The sequence below is a fragment of the Brachyhypopomus gauderio genome, chromosome 20, assembly GCF_052324685.1.
Source record: "Brachyhypopomus gauderio isolate BG-103 chromosome 20, BGAUD_0.2, whole genome shotgun sequence".
Lineage (NCBI taxonomy): Eukaryota > Metazoa > Chordata > Actinopteri > Gymnotiformes > Hypopomidae > Brachyhypopomus > Brachyhypopomus gauderio.
In genome coordinates this window covers 660,617-685,113 of record NC_135230.1, presented here as the reverse complement: position 1 = coordinate 685,113, position 24,497 = coordinate 660,617, and the positions used below count along the sequence as shown (strand labels likewise).

The 24,497-nt window shown below is 42.9% G+C and overlaps 1 protein-coding gene across 2 annotated transcripts in view; it reads left to right on the top strand.

Moving 5' to 3' along the window:
• Window positions 1-23,792, top strand: part of LOC143484012 (integrin alpha-M) — a 36,345-nt gene extending 12,553 nt beyond the window's left edge. For both annotated transcript variants that reach the window (XM_076982427.1, XM_076982428.1), the window contains 21 exons: window positions 93-222; window positions 1,808-1,950; window positions 2,074-2,220; window positions 5,322-5,519; window positions 5,822-5,952; window positions 7,687-7,841; window positions 7,950-8,116; window positions 8,869-8,991; window positions 9,420-9,490; window positions 9,756-9,897; window positions 12,981-13,082; window positions 14,179-14,258; window positions 15,657-15,737; window positions 15,846-15,924; window positions 16,086-16,187; window positions 16,327-16,365; window positions 17,732-17,851; window positions 22,180-22,281; window positions 22,445-22,474; window positions 23,085-23,195; window positions 23,328-23,792. In XM_076982427.1, coding sequence (XP_076838542.1) covers window positions 93-222; window positions 1,808-1,950; window positions 2,074-2,220; window positions 5,322-5,519; window positions 5,822-5,952; window positions 7,687-7,841; window positions 7,950-8,116; window positions 8,869-8,991; window positions 9,420-9,490; window positions 9,756-9,897; window positions 12,981-13,082; window positions 14,179-14,258; window positions 15,657-15,737; window positions 15,846-15,924; window positions 16,086-16,187; window positions 16,327-16,365; window positions 17,732-17,851; window positions 22,180-22,281; window positions 22,445-22,474; window positions 23,085-23,195; window positions 23,328-23,618 — 2,544 coding nt within the window. In that variant the 3' untranslated portion in view covers window positions 23,619-23,792. The remainder of the gene's footprint in view (window positions 1-92; window positions 223-1,807; window positions 1,951-2,073; window positions 2,221-5,321; window positions 5,520-5,821; window positions 5,953-7,686; window positions 7,842-7,949; window positions 8,117-8,868; window positions 8,992-9,419; window positions 9,491-9,755; window positions 9,898-12,980; window positions 13,083-14,178; window positions 14,259-15,656; window positions 15,738-15,845; window positions 15,925-16,085; window positions 16,188-16,326; window positions 16,366-17,731; window positions 17,852-22,179; window positions 22,282-22,444; window positions 22,475-23,084; window positions 23,196-23,327) is intronic.
• The last annotated feature ends 705 nt before the right edge of the window (window positions 23,793-24,497 follow it).

The following is a 24,497-nucleotide window of genomic DNA, read 5'->3' as shown; positions in this document are numbered from 1 at the left end:
ATCAGATGTGGCTATCTAGAGCTACTGCTACAGACTTGATCATAAAGTAAAGACAGAGCGATTCACACATCCTTGTGTGGTGTGGGTTTCAGGACCTGCTGGTTTTGGGAGCGGTTGGCTCTAATAACTGGCGTGGAATACTCTACGGAGTTACGGCATCTGGAGCTGCAACCAAAGAGATAGAAATCACAGACCCAGAGCTGAATGAAGACTCTTACCTGGGTACATTAGACACCATAACCTGATATGACACCATAGCCTGATATGACACCCCACCATACTCTGATATGACACCATACTCTGATATGACACCATACCCTGATATGACACCATACTCTGATATGACACCACACCATACTCTGATATGTCACCATACCCTGATATGACACCATATTCTGATATGACACCATACCCTGATATGACACCATACTCTGATATGACACCATACCCTGATATGACACCATACTCTGATATGACACCCCACCATACTCTGATATGACACCATACTCTGATATGACACCATACCCTGATATGACACCATACTCTGATATGACACCACACCATACTCTGATATGTCACCATACCCTGATATGACACCATATTCTGATATGACACCATACCCTGATATGACACCATACTCTGATATGACACCATACCCTGATATGACACCACACCATACTCTGATATGTCACCATACCCTGATATGACACCACATCATACTCTGATATGACATCATACCCTGATATGACACCATACCATACTCTGATATGACACCATACCCTGATATGACATCATACCTTGATATGACACCATACCCTGATATGACACCACACCACACTCTGATATGTCACCATACCCTGATATGACACCACACCATACTCTGATATGACATCATACCCTGATATGACACCATACCATACTCTGATATGACACCATACCCTGATATGACATCATACCTTGATATGTCACCATACCCTGATATGACACCACACCATACTCTGATATGACATCATACCCTGATATCACACCATACTCTGATATGACACCACACCATACTCTGATATGACACCATACCCTGATTTGACACCACACCATACCCTGATATGACACCATACCCTGATATGTCACCATACCCTGATATGACACCATACCCTGATTTGACACCACACCATACCCTGATATGACACCATACCCTGATATGACACCATACTCTGATATGACACCATACCATACTTTGATATGACACCATACTCTGATATGACACCATACCCTGATATGACACCATACCCTGATATGACACCATACCCTGATATGACACCATACTCTGATATGACACCATATTCTGATATGACACCATACCCTGATATGAGACCACACCATACTTTGACATGACACCATACCCTGATATGACACCATACACTGATATGACACCATACCCTGATATGACACCATACCCTGATATGACACCATATCCTGATATGACACCATACTCTGATATGAGGAGCTGTGCACTTGTGCTGTGTGTCTAAGCAGTACCTAACGTTTTTATGTGGAATATGTTAATATGCATTTTGCCTCATACTGTTTTATTCATGTGTTGTTTTATGTTTCCTTTAGTGGGTTTTCTGATATTCTTTACACTGCAATAAGAGTAAACAAATACTAATTTAAAGTTATGTTGTTTTATGTTAAAAGTTGTATTAATTGTGAAGATTTTTAGTGTACTGTATAGAGCCTGAGGGGACAGGTGTGTTATGGGTATTGTGTAGGTGTGTTGTTGTGTCATACATCATACTGTTGTGTTTAGGTTATTCTCTAGCGGTTGGACAGAGAGGTGGAGTTTCTTTGCTGTTTTCTGGGGCTCCTAGAGCCAATCACAGAGGTCAGGTGACTCTCTTCAGTAAACAGAACGACACGTGGGCTGTCAAAACCAGAGTCACTGGAGAACAGGCCAGTAATATTTCCCAAACAACATATTCAACCTTCACCTTTCAATTACTCAACTTTATGTACAACTCCAGACTCCAGAAGTCTAACACTCAGTCCGGCTGACTGTACATCATCTCTTTGCAGATCGGCTCGTACTTCGGGTCTTCTCTGTGTTTGATAGATGTGGACTGGAACGGTGACTCGGAGTTCCTCGTAGTTGGAGCTCCTCTGTACTACCAGGCTCAGCCTCGGAGAGAAGGCAGGGTGAACATCTACAGCATCACACAACAGGTACAGGACTACACACACACTGTCTCTACAGCAGGACTACACACACAATGTCTCTACAGCAGGACTACACACACACACACACAGCCTCTACAGCAGGACTACACACACACACACACACACACACACACACACACACACACACACACACACACACACACACACTGCCTCTACAGCAGGACTACACACACACTGCCTCTACAGCAGGACTACACACACACACACACAGCCTCTACAGCAGGACTACACACACACACACACACACACACACACACACACACACTGCCTCTACAGCAGGACTACACACACACTGCCTCTACAGCAGGACTACACACACACACACACAGCCTCTACAGCAGGACTACACACACACACACACACACACACACACACACACACACACACACACACACACACACACACACTGCCTCTACAGCAGGACTACACACACACTGCCTCTACAGCAGGACTACACACACACTGTCTCTACAGCAGGACTACAGCACACACACTGCCTCTACAGCAGGACTACACACACACTGCCTCTACAGCAGGACTACAGCACACACACTGCCTCTACAGCAGGACTACAGCACACCCTGTCTCTACAGCAGGACTACACACACCCTGTCTCTACAGCAGGACTACACACACACTGTCTCTACAGCAGGACTACACACACACTGCCTCTACAGCAGGACTACACACACACACTGTCTCTACAGCAGGACTACACACACACTGCCTCTACAGCAGGACTACACACACACACTGCCTCTACAGCAGGACTACACACACACTGTCTCTACAGCAGGACTACACACACACACACTGCCTCTACAGCAGGACTACACACACACACACTGCCTCTACAGCAGGACTACACACACACTGCCTCTACAGCAGGACTACACACACACTGTCTCTACAGCAGGACTACACAACCACTGCCTCTACAGCAGGACTACACACACACTGCCTCTACAGCAGGACTACACACACACTGTCTCTACAGCAGGACTACACAACCACTGTCTCTACAGCAGGACTACAGCACACACACTGCCTCTACAGCAGGACTACATCACACACTGTCTCTACAGCAGGACTACACACACACTGTCTCTACAGCAGGACTACACACACACTGTCTCTACAGCAGGACTACAGCACACACACTGTCTCTACAGCAGGACTACAGCACACCCTGTCTCTACAGCAGGACTACACACACACTGCCTCTACAGCAGGACTACACACACACACTGTCTCTACAGCAGGACTACACACACACTGCCTCTACAGCAGGACTACACACACACACACTGCCTCTACAGCAGGACTACACACACACACACTGCCTCTACAGCAGGACTACACACACACACACTGCCTCTACAGCAGGACTACAAACACACACACACACATTGCCTATACAGAAGGAATACACACACACACACACTGCCTCTACAACAGGACTACACACACACTGCCTCTACAGCAGGACTACACACACACTGTCTCTACAGCAGGACTACACAACCACTGTCTCTACAGCAGGACTACAGCACACACACTGCCTCTACAGCAGGACTACAGCACACACTGTCTCTACAGCAGGACTACACACACACTGCCTCTACAGCAAGACTACACACACACACTGCCTCTACAGCAGGACTACACACACACACTGTCTCTACAGCAGGACTACACACACACTGTCTCTACAGCAGGACTACACACACACACTGTCTCTACAGCAGGACTACACACACACACACACACACACTGTTTCTACAGCAGGACTACACACACACTGCCTCTACAGCAGGACTACACACACACACTGTCTCTACAGCAGGACTACACACACACACACAGTTTAGTGAATCAGTCCCAATTCATTTGAACAGTAGTGTGAATGAAACAGGCAGCTTGTAACTCTTCAGTTGAGGCTCATTTGCATACCTGTCAAGTTTTTGATTTAAAATAAGGGAAATTTTCCACTGGTTGTTGCGAGCATTCTTACCAGCACAACCAACGTCCAGGACCCCGTATATCTTACACTAAGTCACTTTTTCACTTTGTTTTTCGGGTTTGTTGTTCCCGCTGTTAGCACTAACCTTGCGAGAACTGACACTCGGGCTACTGCAGGTTGACATTCAACAAGTAAGTCTCAAGTCTTCACAATCAAGTCTCGAGTCAAGTCCCAAGTCTTAAACTTCAAGTCCTAGTCGTCACCAGATGTAATTTCAATATTTAACACAATTGATGCAGTTGATTAGTAGTATATTAAGTTAGTCAGACTAACTAACGTTAGGCGTTTGAGGCGTTTCGGTTCGCTTGAGTGAGTTGTCGTCATCACCTACCCCCCCCCGCCCCCCCCCCCCCCCCCCCCCCCAGTGACTTTCGTCAGTCCGTTCGTCCGCCGAGAACCTTGTAAAAGTTAATTTCCGACCCCTGAGTTATCACATCCCAGCTAGCTAGCTAACCGTTATAGCATTATGTTAAATATACATAGCAGAGACTTGCTTTTGTTTGTGCAGCCTTAAGTGTCGAACAAAGTTTGAAGTGGTTGCATCTCCATCTCTTATCCTGACACCACATGTCTTGCATGTTGCAGTTCTTATTTTATTCACAACAGCATTATCTTTATAATTGAGCAGGATCATTTTGGCAGCATGTTGCTTGTCCTCTCCGCACAAATTCAACGCTGCTTATTTATGAATAATGAGTTCATAAATAACATCAACTAGATTTCAAATGGATAGTGTGGGGCATGCCTTTATAGAGAACAGAACATTATTCCACTCTCAGGGGCAACAGAAAAGTCACAGTTACCAAACCACTAACACAATCCATAATGTTCGAGTACCGGAAAATCTTTCTCCTCCTTCCTCGTTCCCTCTGTGTCTTTCATTCTAGTTCTGATGTTGTGTTAACTCTGTCTGGGTGTTGGACCAGTTTGGAACTGACTGATTTGAAGGACCATTTTGCCTGTTTTGATTAAAAAAAGGTTTACCTCAATTAAATTAGTTCCAGGTGCATTCTGTGTGATCATGACTTACAGTGCCCCGTGTGGCCTTTCTGTGTGTGTGCAGCTGCAGTTGGTGATGGTGCTGGAGGTGTGTGAGTGTGTTCAGGGACAGTTTGGGGCATCTGTGGCACCTATAGCAGATCTGAATGGAGATGAACTACAAGATTTAGCTGTTGGAGCTCCACTGGAGGACGAGGGCAGAGGAGCTGTGTACATCTACCTGGGCAACCACACACATGGCATACGACCCCAGTACAGCCAGGTACATACACACACACACACATACACACACACACACACACACACACACACACACACACACACACACACACACACACACACACACACACACACACACACACACACACACACACACACACCAGTACAGCCAGGTAAACCCAGAACACACACAGGACACACACCAGTACAGCCAGGTAAACCCATAACACACACACACACACACACACACCAGTACAGCCAGGTAAACCCATAACACACACAGGACACACACCTGTACAGCCAGGTAAACCCATAATGAGTACATATATGTGTTTGTATGTCAAGCGGATCGCAGCACGGAGCATCTCTGAGCAGCTGCAGCAGTTTGGTGTGGCGATCGATGGAGTCATGGACATGGGAGAAGATGGACTGACAGACATCGCCGTGGGAGCACGAGGGGCCGTGGTGCTCTTGAAGTACTCCCCAACAACACTGCACAAACCTCTATAACTATTATTTATTCTAAACTACTATAACTACTAGAATTAGCTAACTAGCCAGTTAACTAACCGCCTATTCCAAACAGTTCACTAAACAACCAAGAAAAACTAAACAACAGAATAGAATAGAATAGAACACAACAGAATAGAATAGTATAGTTGTCACACTACAGCCACAGACTCCTCCCTTTTGGGCATGTTCATGTTGTCTACGTCTAATTATGTCCATCTATGTGTCTCCGTGGGTGTGGTTGTATGAGCGTGTTCATTGGTCTCACCTGTGGCTCGTCTCGTCATCACGCGGGGTTTATGTAGTTTGTCTATTTAATGTGCGTTCACACAGTGTCCTGTGCTCGTCTTTGTCTGAGTCTCACACGTTTTGTTGTATGTGCGCTGTCCACTTAAACATAATGTTAGTGTCTTGAAGTGTCTTGAAGTTGGACTCTGTGTCCTTCTCCCTGCACCCAGCGTTACAGTAGTATAGAATAGAATAGAACACAACAGAATAGTATAGAATAGAATAGAATAGTATAGAATAGAACACAACAGAATAGTATAGAATAGAATAGAATAGTATAGAATAGAACACAACAGAATAGTATAGAATAGAATAGAATAGTATATAATAGAATAGAATAGTATAGAATAAAATAGAACACAACAGAATAGTATAGAACAGAATAGAATAGAACACAACAGAATAGTATAGAACAGAATAGAATTGAATAGTATAGAATAGAATAGAACACAACAGAATAGTATAGAACAGAATAGAATAGTATAGAATAGAACACAACAGAATAGTATAGAACAGAATAGAATAGTATAGAATAGAACACAACAGAATAGTATAGAATAGAATAGAATAGTATATAATAGAATAGAATAGTATAGAATAAAATAGAACACAACAGAATAGTATAGAACAGAATAGAATTGAATAGTATAGAATAGAATAGAATAGAACACAACAGAATAGTATAGAACAGAATAGAATAGTATAGAATAGAACACAACAGAATAGTATAGAATAGAATAGAATAGTATAGAATAGAACACAACAGAATAGTATAGAATAAAATAGAATAGTATATAATAGAATAGAATAGTATAGAATAAAATAGAACACAACAGAATAGTATAGAACAGAATAGAATAGAACACAACAGAATAGTATAGAACAGAATAGAATTGAATAGTATAAAATAGAATAGAACACAACAGAATAGAATAGAACACAACAGAATAGTATAGAACAGAATAGAATAGACCACAACAGAATAGTATAGAACAGAATAGAATTGAATAGTATAGTATAGAATAGAACACAACAGAATAGTATAGAACAGAATAGAATAGTATAGAATAGAATAGAACACAACAGAATAGTATAGAACAGAATAGAATAGTGTAGTATAGAATAGAATAGAACACAACAGAATAGTATAGAACAGAATAGAATAGAATAGATTGCTCTCCTAACATTTAGTTCTCTGAATAATTCATCATTTACTGACCAAGTCCCTCAATTCAGTTAAATAAGGGAAAAGTCTAAACCTAAGAAAGTTAACCATGTACATTATTTTAAGCGCTATTTGTTAATTTTGTTTTCAAACGAATGTTCACTGTCACTTTAGTTCCTTTTGAGCTGTTCCTGTTCTGTTAACTGTGATTAGTTAGTTATGCCTGTGATGTGTATGGCTCTTTCAGGGCTCGGCCAGTTCTGTCTGTTTCTGCAAAGCTCAGTTTCTCCCCCTCTGAAATCAGCCTCAACAACTTTGACTGCCTGCTCACTACTGAAACTACATTTCCCATAATTACCCTCACCACCTGCTTCAGCATGGATGAGAGTACCAACAGCACAGGTGCAGTCCCCCACAATACAGGAGAGGGACCTGGGACACATGTAAATAACGTCTAAGCTCAGTATTGTGTGTTTTCAATAGTAAAAGTGTGTTTATGTTTTCCCTCAGGTGCAGAAAACCCTAGTCTGAATGTGTCGTTTAAGATCACTGCAGATGCTGTTAGACAGGACAGTCGAGCATTTTTTGAACAGCCCATTAAAACTTCCAGAAATCTCCTGCAGTCTGTCCTGCTGGTCTCACAGGATTCCTGCTTCAACAATACAGTCTACATGACAGTATGTTACAACCTCACCTAACACAGGAGTTCCTAAACAGATTAGTCTACATGACAGTATGTTACAACCTCATCTAACACAGGAGTTCCTCAACAGATCAATACAATACAAGTGTCATCACTCCGACACGGAATGAAAACCTGGCGTTCATCACAAGACATTTACATTGACAATATCAACACCCAGAACTTTCATTCTAGTTACCTTATACTTAGTCTGATTGTGTGATTTATTTGTAACTTGTGTATTCGTCTGTATAATTTGTTTTTTTTTTTGCATAATTTGTTTTTGTGTAATTTGTGTGTTAACGGGCCGCCCAATGGAGGATGGGTTCCCTTTTGAGTCTTGGTCCTCCCAAGGTTTCTTCCTAATCCCCACCATCTAGGGAGTTTTTCCTCGCCACTGTCGCCTTTGGCTTGCTCATTAGGGATTTGGACCCATAGTATTGTTAACCTTGTAAATCCTGTAAAGCGCTTTGTGACAACATGTGTTGTGAAAAGTGCTATACAAATATATTTGATTGGATTTGATTAGTCTACATGACTACATTACGATCTCATCTAACACCTGTTCCTAAACAGTATAGTCTACTTGACTACATTACAATCTCATGTAACAGTGGAGTTCCTAAACAATATGGTTCATTTACCAGTTACAGTCTCATCTGGTAAATCTTGTTGACCAACACTACATTCAGGCCAACAGAGACCTGCTGTATCTCCTACATGATCTACATTGTCTTTGTGTTTCAGAACTGTGTGAAGGACACTTTGTCTCCGTTATTGATCCGGATGAACTTCTCCCAGGCTGAAGAGCAGCCAGGAAAATCCAGTGCTGTTCTCAACATGGACAGCAGGACATTGGCTTATGTGGAGGTGAGGATTTCTTCTGTCAGGCAGGGAAGTGATTGGCTGAGATGGGACACTCCATAAGGTCAATGAGTTAGAAGGCTCAAACTGGTGAGGACTTAGAAACAGTAGAGTCTCTGGATAAATCCATAATCCATTGATCCATAATCTCTGGATGAAGTACTACCTTACTGACCCATAATCTCTGAATAAAGTACTACTTTAGTGATTCATAATTTCTGGATGAAGTACTTCCTTGGTGACCTAGTTAGGGTTAAGGTTAATCTTACCCTAGTGGTAGAAGATTTCAGTAATGGATAAGCTCAGGATTAACCTAATTTACCCCTTTGGATGAACCTAACCCTAATCTGACTTTACCTGTAGTAGTTAGTAGTTCAGTAGTAGTTAGATTTCAGTTCTGTCTCTGTTTGACTTGTTCAATCTTGTGATACCAGGTTCCCTTTCAAAGAAACTGTCATAATAAAGTGAAATGTGAAGCAGATCTAGAGCTGGACTTTAAATTCATGTAAGATTCACAATCAACCACACACACACAAACACACACACACACACACACACACACACACACACACACACACACACACACACACACACACACACACACACACAAACACACACACACACACACACACACACACACACACACACACACACAAACACACACACACACACACACACACACACACACACACACACACACACACACACACACACACACACACACACACACACACACAGTACAGCATGTTGATACAATGTGTTTGTTTCAGGAACAGCTCACTGCTGGTGGTGGATCAGGCTTATTTCATCATCACCGTGTCTCTGCTCAATAAAGGAGACGACTCCTTCAACACCAGCATTGTGCTGCACTTTCCCCCTGGGCTCTCTCTCTCCAAGTTTGAGACCATTAAGGTACAGCTGTTCCCAGATCAGAATTACCAGTACAATGTCTGCTCAGTGAGAATACAGTTACTAAACTGACTCCAGATCAGAACCAGTACAATAATGAGACCAGTAGGACGAGTCCAGCTTCCTCCAAATTGAAGAAGTTGAGTAACTATTGAAAAAATCAGGAAAACCAAACAATAAATAAATAAATTACTTTTCATTAAGGTAATTCCCACTCTCTGATTACATCATTCCCACTCTCTGATTATATCATTTCCACTCTCTGATTATATCATTCCCACTCTCTGATTACATCATTCCCACTCTCTGATGACGTCATTCCCACTCTCTGATTACATCATTCCCACTCTCTGATTACATCATTTCCACTCTCTGATGACATCATTCCCACTCTCTGATTAGGTCATTCCCACTCTCTGATGACATCATTCCTACTCTCTGATTATATCATTTCCACTCTCTGATGACATCATTCCCACTCTCTGATGATGTCATTCCCACTCTCTGATTAGGTCATTCCCACTCTCTGATTACATCATTCCCACTCTCTGATTACATCATTCCCACTCTCTAATGACGTCATTCCCACTCTCTGATGACGTCATTCCCACTCTCTGATTAGGTCATTCCCACTCTCTGATTAGGTCATTCCCACTCTCTGATTACATCATTCCCACTCTCTAATGACATCATTTCCACTCTCTGATTACATCATTCCCACTCTCTGATTATATCATTCCCACTCTCTGATTACATCATTCCCACTCTCTGATTACATCATTTCCATTCTCTGATGACATCATTCCCACTCTCTGATTACATCATTCCCACTCTCTAATGACATCATTCCCACTCTCTGATTACATCATTTCCACTCTCTGATTACATCATTCCCACTCTCTGATTGCATCATTCCCACTCTCTGATTAGGTCATTCCCACTCTCTGATTACGTCATTCCCACTCTCTGATGACATCATTCCCACTCTCTGATGACATCATTCCCACTCTCTGATGACGTCATTCCCACTCTCTGATTACATCATTCCCACTCTCTGATTAGGTCATTCCCACTCTCTGATGACATCATTCCCACTCTCTGATTATATCATTTCCACTCTCTGATGACATCATTCCCACTCTCTGATGATGTCATTCCCACTCTCTGATTAGGTCATTCCCACTCTCTGATTACATCATTCCCACTCTCTGATTACATCATTCCCACTCTCTAATGACGTCATTCCCACTCTCTGATGACGTCATTCCCACTCTCTGATTAGGTCATTCCCACTCTCTGATTAGGTCATTCCCACTCTCTGATTACATCATTCCCACTCTCTAATGACATCATTTCCACTCTCTGATTACATCATTCCCACTCTCTGATTACATCATTCCCACTCTCTGATTACATCATTCCCACTCTCTGATTACATCATTTCCACTCTCTGATGACATCATTCCCACTCTCTGATTACATCATTCCCACTCTCTAATGACATCATTCCCACTCTCTGATTACATCATTTCCACTCTCTGATTACATCATTCCCACTCTCTGATTGCATCATTCCCACTCTCTGATTAGGTCATTCCCACTCTCTGATTACGTCATTCCCACTCTCTGATTACATCATTCCCACTCTCTGATTACATCATTTCCACTCTCTGATGACATCATTCCCACTCTCTGATTATATCATTCCCACTCTCTGATTACATCATTCCCACTCTCTGATTAGGTCATTCCCACTCTCTGATTACATAATTCCCACTCTCTGATTAGGTCATTCCCACTCTCTGATTACATCATTCCCACTCTCTGATGACATCATTCCCACCCTCTGATGACATCATTCCCACTCTCTGATTACATCATTCCCACTCTCTGATTACATCATTCCCACTCTCTGATGACGTCATTCCCACTCTCTGATTACATCATTCCCACTCTCTGATGACGTCATTCCCACTCTCTGATTACATCATTCCCACTCTCTAATGACATCATTCCCACTCTCTGATTACATCATTCCCACTCTCTGATTAGGTCATTCCCACTCTCTGATTACATCATTCCCACTCTCTGATTACATCATTCCCACTCTCTGATTAGGTCATTCCCACTCTCTGATTACATCATTCCCACTCTGATCAGGTAGCTCTCTCATTATATGCAGGGTTGCCAACTTTTGAAGATCGCTTTGAGTGAGATTTGAACCTGGAGGGGCTGGCCAGTGTAAATTGTTGACGGGGGGGGAGGGTATCGAACCTAAGTTGTCGACGGGGGGGGGGGGGGGGGGGGGGGGGGGTAATCGACGTAAGTTGTGTGAAGACGGTCAAATGCGTGTGAGTTGGCAACCCTGTAATATGACATATTTTTGATGTTTGTAAATGGGCATCTACCTGCAGAACTCATATTTATCAAGCACATTTTGTCTAGGGGTTGGCATAGATTAATTTTTTTAATCTAGATTAATCTCACTGAAATCTTGAAATTAATCTAGAAACTAATTCCACGTTGCATAAGGTGCAAACAACTTTAGTCTTGTCAATGTCTCCATTAGGAAGCTTCTTAAAAATGAATTTTCCATGAAGCAAACCTGACAGCTTCGTGGCTGCATCCATGTAAGCACACGTGCGATTTTTTGTGGGTGGTAATTCACAGGTTTGAAAACTCGTTCTCGCCCCCTACTGTGCAATTAGGTTAGGAATACACCTGAGCTAAACTATCAAGGTGAAAGTCATCATAGTGTGCTTACCTATTTTGACCCAGCTCCCAACCCAACTTTAAGATTAGATTAATGGCGATATTTTTTATATAGCCCAATAAGAGTATCGCATTATCGAACGCCGTTAACACAGATAATGCCGATAACGCCAATAACGGCGATAACGGTGATAACGGCCCACCCCTAATTTTGTCTTTATTGCTTATAAAGTTCACATTCAGTAAATGCAAATGTGACTATTACAGACTCCAGAAGAGACACCGTCACCTGATTGTCCATTCATTAGTCTGTAATTGGTGATTAATCATCAGTGTCCAAGCACTGGAACCAGAACATGTAATGTGTCTTCCAGGCCAGTAGGAGAACTCTGAGCAGTTGTGGAGATCGAGACGATGGAGCACTGAATAAAACCACCTGCAGTATCAGTCGACCAGTGTACCGCAGCAAGACCAATGTAAGCCACGTCTCCTTTATTCTCAGTGCACTAAAAAACCTTTCAACTCCAACATTATAATTCAACTCTCATATTATAATTCAGCTCCCATATTCTAATTCAACAGAAATTCAAATTACACAAATTCATTCAAGTTACATTGTTATACAATTAACACATTGTTATACAATTAACAGATTTGAATTCCCAGATTCTCACTTCACAAACAGATACTTGAAATGTATATTTTGTACGCATGTCATAGAAATGTGAACCTTTAATCACCAAAATAATGAACCCTATATATGCAGCTTCCTCTGGATACACTTTGGTACAGCTTTGTGTGGTGTAGCATATCACACTTTTATTAATATAGTTTGCCTTTAATTAGCATATCATGCATTTACAAAAGGGCAGGCAGGAGTCATAACAGGAGAGCCATCCAGGTTATACAAATACATGGGCATGATGGACACAGAACAATAATGAAACCAGGCAGGGTAACAAGAACAGAGAGAGAACAACGGAGATAGTAAATACAAGGAGCAGTGATGACAAAACACAAATCCACAAAACAACTGACAACGGGCAAGGGAAACACAGGGATATAAATACACAGGACTAAACAGTTCTTTTTTTTTTTTAATTTTAGTTCTATTTTTACATGTTGAGTTTTCCGCGTTCTTTGAGTTACCTTTATTGTTTTCTCCCGTCTCTTTACGGTCCAGTTTTGATTTTCACTCGTCGAGTTTTTCTGCATTGCTTTGTGTTTGCTTTCTTCCCTAATTCTTTTGGTTTATTATTTCTACATGCGTTGAGTATTCCGTGTCATTATTTGTGTGTGCTGCTTTTGCTGTGTGTGCGCATCCCACTCTCTGATTATTGGCTTGACCAATGTCATTGTCAGTATGAGCCGGCACTTGCGTCCACCTTGCTGTGTTTTTATACGCAGTGTGTACACGTCTATACCCACCGTGTTACAATAACATGTGACATCATGCCCTTAAATAAAAAAATATGTAAAAGAATATTCTAAAAATTGTACCCCACTAAAACGTTATGCAAATGCATAAAGCAAGTTGTGCTATAACCACTGTGTCTGTCAACTCTGTTCCAGGCCACGTTCCAAGGCATTTTTCGCATCTCTCAACACTACGACTGGAATGACACAATGGAAATGACCCTCATGGCCAGCAGGTAGATAATCTCATCATAAGCCATTCAATAACGGTTCTGGGTTCAGTTTGCCAAAACGTGTTAATATCATATTATTAATCATATCATATATATCAGGGGTACTCAACTGGCGGACCGCGCCAGTCCTGTCCGGACCCAATCTCATTCCTGATTAACTGGATACGGACCAAAACAAAACCGTAGCATTTATTTCAGGGCTATTGAAAAAACACTCCGTCACGAGTGTTACGTTTGCCACCCCCGCTCAACAACTTACGTTCCCCCCCCGCTCAACAACAAGCCTGCCTGGTTGATGCTTCGCGTGTGGCGCGAGGGTCCGCGCGGCGAAAATGACGTAATCGCTGTGGCTGCGTGTGCGCGAGTGCCTCGCGCGCTGTCGGTTCGAGAGGTCGTGCACCTCTCGAATTTTGTAACTTCGCGCCGCGCTTCAGCGCAATGAACAAAGTCACGTTTTCAGGGTTCATACACCTTTATAAGGTGGAATTAAAGCACTTGTATGTCACTTTCAAGGTCCATTTCAATATTTCCCAGCATGTTAAACATAATTAAGGTAAATATTTATACATATACTCGAAATAATTCGCTTTTTATAACATTATTTAATGGTTGTTTATTTAAAAAACGCCCAATCTTCACGTCTTCACGGTCTCTCATGTTTCGTCCTGGAATTACAAGAGGCTCGTTTTGTTGTGAAACCAAGTAGTTACAATTTCAAGCATTTTAAAGTACTTTAACCTAAATTCCAGCACTTTTCAAACCTGAAACATATAGCAACATTAAAATTGGTCAGGTAAATGTTCATTACCCTGTTTTGAGGGGTGTTTCTACCACATATCATTTCGGACAAAACGCCTATCGTTTCGGAGAACACTGCAGTGACGCTCGCGAAAGTATAAACGCCTCCACCGTTCGGAGACCTCTCTTTCTGCTTAGTGAGATGAGTTGTTCATTTACAGTGGTATATGTGTCAGTGGGATGAGTTGTTCATTTACAGTGGTATATGTGTCAGTGGGATGAGTTGTTCATTTACAGTGGTATATGTGTCAGTGGGATGAGTTGTTTACAGTGGTATACGTGTCAGTGGGATGAGTTGTTAATTTACAGTGGTATATGTGTCAGTGGGATGAGTTGTTCATTTACAGTGGTATATGTGTCAGTGGGATGAGTTGTTTACAGTGGTATACGTGTCAGTGTGATGAGTAGTTAATTTACAGTGGTATATGTGTCAGTGTGATGAGTAGTTCATTTACAGTGGTATATGTGTCAGTGGGATGAGTTGTTCATTTACAGTGGTATACGTGTCAGTGGGATGAGTTGTTCATTTACAGTGGTATATGTGTCAGTGGAATGAGTTGTTTGCATACAGTGGTTTATGTTTGTTGTTTTATGTGCTTACAGTGATAATATTGCTAACATCAGCTTTGGAACAGTGAGCAAATCTCTGCCAGTTCAGTATGCTGTGGACATGAGTGTTAGCTTGTAAGTAAATGTATTACATTATTAATTTTATTGGTGTTATTATTACATTACTAAATTGAGTTTATACCAACATCTATTCCTCCCTTGTCTGTGTCTTACCCATCCCAGTGTGCCAGAACTCTCTGAAATATATCTACATTTCTCTCTGGAAGACAGGGGCCCAAAGCCTCTCATTATCATCTACAGGGTGAGTGTCTCATTTAGACATTAGCAGTAAGATACAGTCCCTTCTATTGTATTATAGAAACCCCACACTACCCCTCCTTGTGTGTGTGTGTGTGTGTGTGTGTGTGTGTGTGTGTGTGTGTGTGTGTGTGTGTGTGTGTGTGTGTGTGTGTGTGTGTGTAGGTGAAGAATCTTGGACAGAAGGAAGTACCTGTTTCACTAAGTTTCTTAATGCAGATCAGTCACAACTTCACAATACACAATCACACCATCACTGTGTCACAGGTACTACTTGATAAGAATTATATACTTTTATATACTAACCCTAACCCTTACACTACTCATTCATATTTATTTCTCTGTATTTGCCTGTAGTTCAGATAACTCACAATAATACTCGAGTTTTAATAATGTTTCTCTACAGAACATGAAAGACTGTAGCATCACAGTGGAACCTCCCTCTGTAAGTCAATATTCACATTCATTTACTCTGTGTGATGAACTGCAGGTCATCGTGGTTAGATATTCTGAGGTAGAGTGTGGGGTAGAGGTGCAGGTGTGTGGGGTAGAGGTGCAGGTGTGTGGGGTAGAGGTGCTGGAGTGTGGGGTAGAGGTGCAGGTGTGTGGGGTAGAAGTGCAGGTGTGTGAGGTAGAAGTGCAGGTGTGTGGGGTAGAAGTGTTGATGTGTTGGGTAGATGTGCTGGAGTGTGGGGTAGATGTGCTGATGTGTGGTAGATGTGCAGGTGTGTGGGGTAGAAGTGCAGGTGTGTGAGGTAGGGGTGCAGGTGTGTGAGGTAGATGTGCAGGTGTGTGGGGTAGATGTGCAGGTGTGTGGGGTAGATGTGCAGGTGTGTGAGGTAGATGTGCAGGTGTGTGGGGTAGATGTGCAGGTGTGTGAGGTAGAAGTGTTGGTGTGTGGGGTAGATGTGCAGGTGTGTGAGGTAGAGGTGTTGGTGTGTGGGGTAGATGTGCAGGTGTGTGAGGTAGAAGTGCAGGTGTGTGAGGTAGAGGTGCAGGTGTGTGAGGTAGAAGTGCAGGTGTGTGGGGTAGAGGTGCAGGTGTGTGAGGTAAAAGTGCAGGTGTGTGGGGTAGAAGTGCAGGTGTGTGGGGTAGAGGTGCTGGTGTGTGAGGTAGAAGTGTTGGTGTGTGGGGTAGATGTGCAGGTGTGTGAGGTAGAAGTGCAGGTGTGTGAGGTAGAGGTGCAGGTGTGTGAGGTAGAAGTGCAGGTGTGTGAGGTAGAAGTGTTGGTGTGTGGGGTAGATGTGCTGGTGTGTGGGGTAGAAGTGCAGGTGTGTGGGGTAGAGGTGCAGGTGTGTGAGGTAAAAGTGCTGGTGTGTGGGGTAGAAGTGTTGGTGTGTGGGGTAGATGTGCTGGTGTGGGGGTAGAAGTGTTGGTGTGTGAGGTAAAAGTGCTGGTGTGTGGGGTAGAAGTGTTGGTGTGTGGGGTAGAAGTGCAGGTGTGTGAGGGAGAAGTGCTGGTGTGTGGGGTAAAAGTGCTGGTGTGTGGGGTAGAAGTGCTGGTGTGGGGGTAGATGTGTTGGTGTGTGGGGTAGATGTGTTGGTGTGTGGGGTAGAAGTGTTGGTGTGTGGGGTAGATGTGTTGGTGTGTGGGGTAGATGTGTTGGTGTGTGGGGTAGATGTGTTGGTGTGTGGGGTAGAAGTGTTAGTGTGTGGGGTAGAAGTGTTAGTGTGTGGGGTAGAAGTGTTAGTGTTTGGGGTAGAAGTGCTGGTGTGTGGGGTAGATGTGCTGGAGTGTGGGGTAGAAGACTGCAGGACTCTGTTCTTTACTGCAGAGTTCCTAATGTAGTGTGTCTGCTCCGTCTCCTCCAGAATTGTACAGTGTTGATGCGCTGTGTAAGATTCCAGTGTCCTGTCTTCTCTCTGGAACGTGACGTTGAGTTTAAGCTGAGAGCTGACCTTACCTTCCCAAACTTGCAGCAGTACACTGGGGTGAGACACACACACACACACACACACACACACACATACTCAAAGTCAAATTTATTTATATAGCACTTTTACAACACGTTGTCACAAAGCAGCTTTACAATCATATGGGTCCAGATCCCTAATAAGCAAGCCAAAGGCGACAGTGGCAAGGAAAAACTCCCTATAGGGTGGGGATTAGGAAGAAACCTCGGGAGGACCAAGACTCAAAAGGGAACCCATCCTCCACTGAGCGGCCCGCTAGCACAAGCCCGTATTTGTGGTCAAAAAGTAGTTCTATAGTTACAGTTGTGGTTCTAGTTCCCTGGCCAAGTAGTCACAGTCCCTTCAGTGCAGGTGGTGGGCCTCAGGTAGGAGCTAGCATCAGCACGTCCTCTTGTGGCAATGGCATCAGTACATCCAACGGCAAGCCAGACCACACACACACACACACACACACACACACACACACACACACACACACACACACACACATACACACACACACTGTAACGCGGTAATAATAATAATAATATTAATACATTTTTATTTATAAGCACATTTCAGGATTCTCAAGGACAATTTACAATAAGATAACAAATCATATAAAAACATAAAACATTCAAGTAAAAAAGATATAAAATTAAGTAACAAATTAAAATGACGAATTCATAAAAGCAATTTCAAAAATATATTTTTTAAGTGCCTCTTAAAAACATCCACTGATGTACATGTTGTCACGGTACAGCGGCCCCCTACTGGTCACCCCCGTCTACAGCAGCAGCTTGTCCTGTGGGTGTGGTGTTGTGTTCGTCCCTCAGGTGGGCGGAGCCCGCGATCCGTCTCACCTGAGAGTCGTTTGTTCGTCTATATATGTCTTGTCTTTGTACCAGTTGACCGCTGGTTATTATATCCTTAATTCGGATCAGTTCACGGGTTTTGGTTTGCGCACTTTTCATATTAAACCATCCTTTTTCCCTGAGACTTGGCTTGATCGCTTCCATTTATTTTCGCTCACCCTGCCCGTCACACATGTACGGAGATATAGAGGGTTTGAGTTCCATAATTTTGCACCATGAACACTGAAAGCTCTTTAACCAAATATGCGCAGCTTAGCAGAAGGAACTGAGAGCAGAGAAGCATCAGCTGACCGGAGAGAACGAGAAGGACAGTATCTTGACAACAGAACAGAAAGATACTCAGGTGCCACGCCATGCAAACACTTAAAAACCAAGAGTAGAGATTTATATTGTATTCGATATTGTACTGGAAGTGCAATACTTTCATCTTTGGGGTTATGTGTACTGAAGTGTAGAGTCTGAAATAACACCAAGGTTGTGAACTTTGGTCACAGATGATTGGATAAAGCCTGGGATAGAGATTGTTGATTGGCTCATTTTCTTGAAGGTGGAAGGGGAAGCAATAAGAACAGCTTCAGATGTTTTACTGTTTTGTTGAGAGCTGTACCAGTCACCCCGGTTGAAGTTGAACCTTGGTCTCTAGTCTGCGCAGGAGTGTTTCATGGCAAACTGTGTCAAATGCTGCAGTGATATCTAGAGGAACTAGAATATTCACTTGACCAGAATCAGCTGCTAGCAACAGATCATTAAATACCCTCAACAGAGCAGTTTCAATGCTATGGTTTGCTCTAAAGCCAGATTGAAATAGTTCAAAAAGTTTGTTTGCAGTCAGATGTTCTTTCAGTTGGACAGAATCTGCACGTTCAACTAGTTTGCTAATGAAAGGAAGATTTGATATGGGGCGATAGTTGTCTAGATCATCAGGGGCAAGACCTTATATTTCTAAATGTAATGGTTTGTGAACTGAGCTTTCTTTTGGAAAATGAAGACAGTGACAGTTTAAGTAGAACTGCTACATGATCAGAAATGTGCAAATCCATAACATGCAGATTGGAAGGACGGACACATGGAGTGGCAGACACAAGGTCAAATGACACAAGGTCAAATGACACAAGGTCAAGAATATGACCCTTTGTATGAGTGGCAGAAGCAACATGTTGAGTGAGATCAAAACAATGTATTAGATTAAGTAAGTCCACTGACTGAGCACTTTTGCTGGAGTCGATGTGAATGTCTGAACCACTTAACGCATCAGTACAAAAATCCATGACCACATTAGTAAAATGTTACAAGATAGATCAACCCAAATTTTTCTTTTAACCTGGATAGGTAGCTAACTCATCTGTCTACATTCTGAAAAGACTGTAATGTCAGTCACAAAACCAGGAGCCATCAGCCAATAGCATTCACTGAAAAAAAACTCCCATGAGCCCACCCCCAAAGTGCCAAAAACACCCATGACCCCACCCTGAAAGTAGCAAGAAAAAAAAACAACCCTTGTCAAAACTCGCTCAATAAAGGGCCAAAGCAAAAGTGCTTGTTGCATGAGTCATAAAATTGAGAAGGAAAAACACGCTCTGATTTTGCACCCCTTGGTTTTGGCATGGAAATTACTCCATACTGCTGGTGTTTCTTTGTTATGGAGCTGGAGGTGGTGGTCCAGGTGTTATCCTCATGTGTACACCAAGGAATCTGATGGATTTGACAATTTCCACGTTAGAGCCATCAAAGCTTAGCAGAGTGACTGCACTTTGTCCTTCTGAAGTGAAACCATCTGTTTTGTTTACATCCAGATGGTTCTGCTCCAGTGTGTTAGTCCCTGCTCCTCCTCCCTGTAAGCTGAGTTGTTCTTGCTGATGAGATCCACCACAGTTGTGCCATCATTGAACTTGATACGGCTAAAGCTGGTCAGGCATGAGTCAACAGTGTGAACAGCAGTGGACTGAGCACACAGCCTTGGGGGGGGTGTGATGGTGCTGGAGATGTAGTTACCAATCCTGTCTGATGGAGGTCTTAATGTGCCTTATGACGGGCTTCTCAAAGAGTGTCATGATGATGGATGTGAGTGCAGTGGGATGGTTATCGCTCTGAAGCATGTTGGGACGGGGTTAGTGTTAATGTTAGGGTTAGTATTAGTGTCAGGGTTAGTTTTAAGTGCTTGGGTTTAGGGTTAGTGTGAGGGTTAGGTTTAGTGTCAGGGTTAGTGTTAGGGTTAGTGTCAGCGTTAGTGTTAGTTAATGCTCTGCCAGGAGCATCTGGGCCAGCAGCTTTCCATCAGATCAGCTGTGATAAGACACAGCAGTCATTGGGAGGAGGTGTAATCTTCCTCACTGCCACATCATTGTATGCCTCAAATCGTGTGTAGACGTTCAGTGTATCTGGAAGGGTGGTGTTACTGTCACAGGGACATGGTGTTGTCCTGTAGTGTATCTGGTTAGGGTTAAGGTGGTGTTACTGTCACAGGGACATGGTGTTGTCCTGTAGGAGGTGATGGATGCCCTGCCACACACATCGCATGTCTCTGCTGTTCTCCAAGTGGCTGTGGATGCTTGTGTGCACACTTCGCCTGCTGTGAAGGTGGAGTCTCTGACCCTCAGCGGAACACGTACCTCTGCAGTCATCCGCAGCTTCTGGTTGGAGTGTGAAATAATGGTCTTGGCGACAGACATCATCTATGCACTGGCCGATGTAGACTTTAACAGAAGATGTTTACTCCTCCAGATGACGTTTACTTCTCCAGGTGACGTGTTCTACAGATGACGTGTTCTCCTCCAGATGACGTGAACTTCTCCAGAATACATGAACTCCTCCAGAAGACGTGAATTCCTCCACTTGCCATTTATTGTGCTCAAAACTGTCCTGAAGAGCAGAAATGGCTTCTGCTGACCAAGTTCAAATGCTTCATGACCGTCTTGTAACCCCTGACCAGTGGTTCTGTATGCTGGGATTATCAGAACAGAGATGTGGTCTGAATTTCTGAGATGGTCTGTATGCTGGGATTATCAGAACAGAGATGTTGTCTGAATATCAGAGATGGTCTGTATGCTGGGATTATCAGAACAGAGATGTGGTCTGAATATCTGAGATGGGAGCGGGGTTCTGTCTGATATGTGCCGGGAACGTTTGTGTAAACAAGATTCAGCTTGTTCGTCTCTCTCTTCACAAAGTCCACATTATGGTAGAATTTTGAAAGAACTGAGATTTGCATGGTTGAAGCAACAATGAAAAGTCCATCCTGATGCATTTTTTGCATCTCTCGTATAGCCTCACAGAACTCAAAGTGCCTTCTTAGCATTCACGCTAGGTGGAAAGTAAACAATGGTAAATAAAAAGGTTTGCATCTAAAAGTCATAAACTCCCCCAGCGAAGAACAATAACGAGAGACTAATCTCTCACATTTTCTCTCACAGTCACATTGTTTTTACCTCATTGTTTTCCTTTCTGCCATATTCTCTCTTTGTCATTCTTATGTGTCTGTTCCTCACTCTGCAGAGATGGTCTTTCCATGAGTTCAGGGTCGAGGATGTGTTTTCTACCTTCGCTCAGATGGACTTTGATAAAACACGCTATGTACAGACATCCAGTGGCCCAGCGGTGAGACCACTGATCAAATAGTTTATCTGTGTAATCCTAACCCAGAAATAATTTCTGTTTAATCCTAATCCATCTGAGTTTCTTTATAATCCTAATCCAGATTATCTTCTGTTTAGCTGAGTTTACCTGGTTATTGCTTTTCATCTTTTTTTTTATTTAACAGGATGATCCTACCAAAAACCACAGAGCAGAGGTAATCTAGTAATGGATTTATTATCATGACCTTCTGCCAGTTACTGAGGTCATGTTCGTCTTCTAAATATTTCTTCTGTTTGTTATTCTTATTCTATGTCTGACACTGTTTGTAAGTCTTCCTCTGTGTCTGATGTTTGTAAGTTCTTCCTCTGTGTCTGTTGCTGTTTGTGTCTTCCTCTGTGTCTGATGCTGTTTGTGTCTTCCTCTGTGTCTGATGCTGTTTGTGTGTTCCTCTGTGTCTGATGTCATTTCTAAGTTGTTCCTCTGTGTCTGTTGCTGTTTGTGTCTTCCTCTGTGTCTGATGCTGTTTGTGTCTTCCTCTGTGTCTGATGTCATTTCTAAGTTGTTCCTCTGTGTCTGTTGCTGTTTGTGTCTTCCTCTGTGTCTGATGCTGTTTGTGTCTTCCTCTGTGTCTGATGCTGTTTGTAAGTGTTCCTCTGTGTCTGATGTCATTTCTAAGTTGTTCCTCTGTGTCTGTTGATGTTTGTGTCTTCCTCTGTGTCTGATGTCATTTCTAAGTGTTCCTCTGTGTCTGATGCTGTTTGTAAGTGTTCCTCTGTGTCTGATACTGTGTCTGTTTGTAAGTCTTTCTCTGTTTGTGCTATCAGATCAGTGTGAGAGCTGAGCTGGTTGTTCCACCTGATATGATTATGATCTACAGCTGTGGAGTAGGGGGAGGACTCCTCCTGCTCATCATCACCACAGTTCTGCTGCTGAAGGTAACGGACCATCAGTGTGTTCTTCACTTGTGATGCCGTTATCCAACAGTGAACCTTCACTCCAGTTGGTCTCTCTGTCTCTCTCTGTCTCACTTTCTCTCTCTATTGGTTACTGTTTTTCATCCACTCAAGTGCGGCTTCTTTAAACGCAAAGGACCATACTCTGAGTGTGACCAAGTTGGAAAACAGGGAGGTGGAGAGGAAGAACAGGGAGGAGGAAAAAACAAGAGTGGGGCAGGCGTGGTTCAGGCTGCGCCCGGAGTGGGGCATGATGGGAACAAAGATGTGTGCAGTACTGGCCCTAACAACACGACAAAGGATCAGTCATCAACAGCTGAAGATAAACCTCTAATAAAGCAAGCAGAAAAGGTAGAGACAAATGGAGATGGAGAAAATGCTAAAAATTTAATTAGCAGAGAGTAAAGGAGTGTAAAGGAGTGTAAAGGATCGTAAAAGAGTGTAAAGGAATGTTTATGGGCAGTGTATGTGTTAATATATGTGTCTGAGGAAAATTAACAAGACGCACAGCACGTGATGGTTGTGTTGAATCTGATTATTATGAATTATATTAACAGAATATTAAAATTGTTTAGATTATGTTTGTGTCATTTTCCTTTGTTGGGTCTGCCCTTGCATTTTGTAATTTGTTTCATTTAATCTGCTGTTCTGTTTGGTCTCCTCACCTCAGTAGATCTCAGCACTGTGTTCTCAGCTGCAGACATGTATAAAGTATTAGAGACCCATACGTGAGTAAAAGTCAAAGTCAAATTTATTTATATAGCGCTTTTCACAACACATGTTGTAACAAAGCAGCTTTACAATCATTTGGGTCCAGATCCCTAATGAACAAGCCAAAGGCGAGGAAAAACTTCCTATGATGGTGGGGTTTAGGAAGAAAGCTCGGGAGGACCAAGACTCAAAAGGGAACCCATCCTCCATTGGGCGGTCCATTAGCACAAGTCCGTGGTGCGCAGGATGGTTTTATATATAAAGTTCAGGTCCTTGTTCCCTGGCCAAGTAGTCACAGGCCCTTCAGTGCAGATGGTGAGCCTCAGGTAGGAGCATCAGCACGTCCTCTTACGGAAATGGCACATCCAACCCCGGCATCAGTACATCCACCGGCAAGCCAGACCATCTCCCAGGTGGTTGTAGGTGCTTGCATGCAATCGTTTTGGGTGGAAGCATGCAAAAAGATAGACAAATCAAATAAAATCAAGGTTTATTTGTCACATACATGGTCATACACAGTATGACAGGCAGTGAAATACTTTGGTGATTACTCCACCTTAAATTAAACTACGA